This window comes from Nicrophorus vespilloides, unplaced genomic scaffold (assembly GCF_001412225.1).
Source record: "Nicrophorus vespilloides isolate i.1.1-1 unplaced genomic scaffold, Nicve_v1.0, whole genome shotgun sequence".
In the NCBI taxonomy this organism is placed as follows: domain Eukaryota; kingdom Metazoa; phylum Arthropoda; class Insecta; order Coleoptera; family Silphidae; genus Nicrophorus; species Nicrophorus vespilloides.
Genome location: NW_017099747.1, coordinates 44,685 through 49,001, shown reverse-complemented (window position 1 = coordinate 49,001; position 4,317 = coordinate 44,685). Strand labels below are relative to the sequence as shown.

The window sequence follows — 4,317 nt, the reverse complement described above, 5'->3', positions numbered from 1 at the left end:
AATATATCGATACTTGCTAGATTCCCCAACCATTCAGCTTTCATATGCATCTATTAGCTTCATTCTATCTATTATAGTTTTCGAGTAAATCAATGTGAAAACACTACTTTTGCGAACGTTCCAATTTCAATTTTTCAACTTTGAACGCGTATTACAGCAATATGGAGAAGAGCACAGGAATGTATCTATACTTTAGCAGATATTTGGAAAATTGCTCACTGCTACTAATATTCGCGCCTCCCCTTAGACTAGTGTACGCCTCACAGTTTGGAAAACGCTGCTTTAGTATATTGTCGTCTTGTTCCGCGAACGTTCTTTGCCTTTAGCCAATAATATCTACATATTGATTGTATTGTGTGTTTGTGCTGCATTCGGATCGGATAAATAGTATGGATCTCCGGATTTAAAGAGAAATTACGTATATCCTAGTCATCCGTCGCCGATACCGGCGTTTCAGATGCCCGGCCAATACAGTCCGAAATGCATTCCGTTGCAGGTATTTATTGTGATCTGTTCTGATAGCATCCATTCATTTGATTGGCTGATGCGGTGTTCGTATGTGTTTTGTATTTTTGTCCGTTTCATCACGTTTGCGTTTATTCAGGACCTGAAAAGCTCGACGACACACATGAGCCCGTTATCGGTGAGGGCTTCATCCAGAACGCAGGATTCGTCCTTCATCCAAGACCCCGACGAATCGGTAGTGAAAATCAGTTCGATGTTTCCCACCGTGTCCGAAACGCATATCCGTTTGCTTCTCAAAAAGTATGTCTTCTTTGCAGTCAAGTCAAGCCACTAACCAAACAAAAATACCATCATTCACTACGGAGATAAGGAACTACGTTCACCCAACCGGTTGTTTCACACGAAATGTCCCAAGCTTTATTTGGCGACAGTTTTGCTTGTGAAACAACCTACCTTCACTACTAATACCATTTTGCTTATTAACAACACTTTGTAGGTATCACAATCGAGAGGCTGTCGTGATTAGCGCTTTGCAAGTGGAGAAGCATCCAATTGCCACGCCGGGTCCTTTCGCAACGCCACCTCCGACGAGGAGCGCGAACGCACCTTTGTACATGTCTACACCACCTCTGGGGTTACGCAGTTACTCCAGAACGAGCAGTCCGATTCTAAAGACTTGCAGTTCCATCGCTAATAACTCTGTGTGCGAAGCTTACCGCAACTCGCCCAGACCCCATTCCTCGCCCAAACTCAAGCTAAGGTTACTAATATTTCTAACCGAAAACCATGCATCATCCGCTTCAACCACATGCTTTTAACCGCCGCGCCACGCCACCTCACGTTCTCTATGTATGTATTTCTAGATACATGAAATCCATTTTTCCGAAAGCCGAGGAGACGGTCATCCTGGACGTCCTTGCCAACAATGAGAACAACATCCAGAAGACGTCCGAATGCCTGAAGGGCATGGGTTTCGTCAAGAAGGATCCGGCCAAACTGAAGCAGGAGCTCGAGGATAAGGCCAAAGAGAGGGAGGAGCAGCAGCAAATTGCCAAAGCGGATTCTCCGCCGCCGATGCCAAAGATAAAGACGCAACAGGAGAAGGACAGCGTTAAGCTCAATCTGCTGGACTCGTACAGCGACATCCCGGAGCACGTCATCGGGATGGCACTGGACAGCGTCCACTTCGACGAAGATCGTGCCAAACAGATTTTGGACATCATGGTTCAAGAAGATAATAAGATCAAGGAGAACAACAGGAAGGATCAGGTGGAGGACGAGGTTATCGAGGTCACCTTCTTAACCGTCGTCAATAACGTGGCCTCGTCGCAGAGCAGGCAATCGCTCAAGTCGCTGCTCAAAGAGAAGCAGGACAACAGCAAAACTATCTACAACAGGTACGCGTGTGATCGTGCATTGTTGTATTTCAACTAGGTTGCTACAGCAACGAGAAAATCGATGCTACGCCTAATTAGAAAAGTAGTCGCTCTGACTAAGAGAGTATTTTCGGTTTGCAGAGTGATCGAGGAAAACAGCATGAATAATTCCGAGTACAAGTCGTCCAATTTATCCAGCACCAACGGATGCAATCCCGATTTTGCAAACGGCGCCAACCAAAAACTGCTGCTGTGAGTATTGATCGCTATTCATTCATTAAATATTCATCGGCGTCACGTTCTCTCTTTTACGCGGCCGCACATAATCATCATTAATCAATGAAACATAAACAAGTAAATAATTAAAAAAAAAAACCCACTTACAGCGAAGACTACGTGAACTGGCAAGGACCGAATCCGAAGTTGTCGAATGGACCAAACAGGAGTCTGCTATTACCGAGACGCGAAGCGTACAAAGCGAGCGGTGCAAATCCGGATCTCTGCAAGGGTCCGGTCTTCGGTCTTGCCAAAGGTAGTATTTTCTCGCAGCTCAAGAGCATGGCCATAGGGGAATCCCGCGGCAAATAACTCAATTGCAGCATTCTTTAATAAGTTCATTATTTTTTTTCTTGATTCTCTCATATCTCCACCATTTACTATCTATCTATCAGATTATATTTACGTATTGTTGAATCTTTATTATTACTATTATTATAATTGCAGTATTATTTGTAATCTATATAAATTTCATTAAGGTGCCAAATAGTATTTAGTGATTACCGTTTTTGTTATCGATTAAGTTTTTAATTCCATTCTTTTTTAATTTTTGTTTGTTGAACTTGCGAAGTAATGATGTTTTTAGAGAAACGTAGATTTAGAGAGTAAATCCCTGCCACACATATCTGAACAAGTACCTGTTTGTTTTATCAATGATAATAATTTAACAAAAAAGAAGAGATAGTTTTCTTTGAATTGAATTTAGTTTAATGAAAAATTTGGAGACTAGTTTTTGGATGTTTACACAACTGAATTTGGGCTGAAGGATCACGTGGAAAGAAGGTATATTGGCATTCTTTTTGTTATTCCGTTAAAACTTTTTCTGTTCGAAATAATTCAAATTATATAATTATAATGTGTAGTTGATCAATTGATAATTTCAGTGCAATTTTAGTTCCTAGTGTACTTTAGTTTAGTTTTATCTTTAGATTCGTTTAGTGAAGGAACATCTCGACCGGTTAGCTCCCAAGTAAACGCCAAGCATAGTAACTTGAGAGATTATTGAACTATCTGCAAATATAACTAGTTCAAAATAGCTCAAGAAACTGTCTTCGTGTAAAACGCAGAGGTTGCAAGTCGAGGAGTTTCTCAAGGCTGTGGGATAATGATTATGTTGTCGTGAACTGAATGCCGCCCATGTAGTCATCTTCTATGATACTACTACAAAAAAAATAAAATAAAACGTACCTACTAACTACATCGTGAACTATATCTATATCATAATAATAATATGTCCGGTATATCTATCATATTATGTATCACCACTTTATTACTTGTATAGATATGTAAATATTATATTTACATGTACGAGAAGAGGCAAAATATTTTGTACAATGTTTTTCGGAGATCTTTTTTCCAAAATTTATTATGTGTTGTATGTAGCGTGCGTGTTCAGGAAATTCCATAAAAGTTCGTCTGCCCCTAATATTTTTGTAATGACTTTATAATATATTATTATTGCCATAGACATGTGCATTGTAACAGAGTGTAGTTTACTTAATTTTTTCGTTGTTTTTTAGACAAGCAAAGATGTATGTATTCCTTACCACTGTGCATTTGATGTATTGAAAAACAAATATATGTATATTCAGAAAACCGAACTGCTTCTCATAACAAAATTAAAAACTAATAAAATTTCTTATATATTTAAACTTCGTCCTCATTGAGCAGCATGTTCGGAATGCCATTGTTGATTGGGAATTTGCGACCGGTTTCAGGACAGACCAGCTCACCATTGACAATGTCCACTTCCAGCAACACATGGTGCACCTTCTTCAGAAAATCATTGTCATTCTCGTACTCCTGCGAGAGCTCCTTAGGAAGATCATCAAGTTGGCCAATGGTGTCGGCCGCCTTCCACAGCACGCTCCAATCCAATTTCGGGATTATCCTGGATATGAATTCCGGATTGAAGTCAACCTCGGTGACCTTAATATCAACAACCTTTAAAGAATGTTCGTTTTAGATGGAAATTTTGTACATTTCAATGTTTACACTCACGTTTATCCCGAGTGGATATCCCACCGTGACTCCTTTCATACTCTTCGACGTTAACATGTTGTGTGTGAGCAGCTTCATCTTAACTAATTCCGACTTGTGTACGCTCCTCGCAGGAATCAAAACAACACTACTAACAATTTTGACTAGAAATGCAGGAGTCAAACCTAACCTCATCTACGAATGCGACACCATATATATA

General features: G+C 40.1%; 2 protein-coding genes across 4 annotated transcripts; one reads left to right on the top strand and one right to left on the bottom strand.

Annotated features, from left to right (window-relative positions):
- The first annotated feature begins 238 nt into the window (after window positions 1-238).
- Window positions 239-3,289, top strand: LOC108565477. 3 transcript variants are annotated; one of them, XM_017924979.1, is made up of 6 exons: window positions 239-496; window positions 605-765; window positions 962-1,225; window positions 1,329-1,862; window positions 1,983-2,093; window positions 2,228-3,289. In XM_017924979.1, exons 1-6 carry the CDS (start codon window positions 458-460, stop codon window positions 2,427-2,429), a joined length of 1,311 nt encoding a protein of 436 aa, XP_017780468.1. In that variant the 5' UTR covers window positions 239-457; the 3' UTR covers window positions 2,430-3,289. The 3 variants fall into 3 exon arrangements, with proteins under 3 accessions (XP_017780468.1, XP_017780467.1, XP_017780469.1); XM_017924978.1 differs by having other exon boundaries at window positions 239-765; XM_017924980.1 differs by lacking the exon at window positions 962-1,225 and having other exon boundaries at window positions 239-765.
- A 265-nt stretch (window positions 3,290-3,554) lies between these two features.
- Window positions 3,555-4,308, bottom strand: LOC108565478 (multifunctional methyltransferase subunit TRM112-like protein). Its single transcript, XM_017924981.1, has 2 exons — window positions 4,119-4,308; window positions 3,555-4,061 (listed from the first exon to the last, which is right to left on the bottom strand). Exons 1-2 carry the CDS (start codon window positions 4,290-4,292, stop codon window positions 3,765-3,767), a joined length of 471 nt encoding a protein of 156 aa, XP_017780470.1. The 5' UTR covers window positions 4,293-4,308; the 3' UTR covers window positions 3,555-3,764.
- Between the last annotated feature and the right edge of the window lie 9 nt (window positions 4,309-4,317).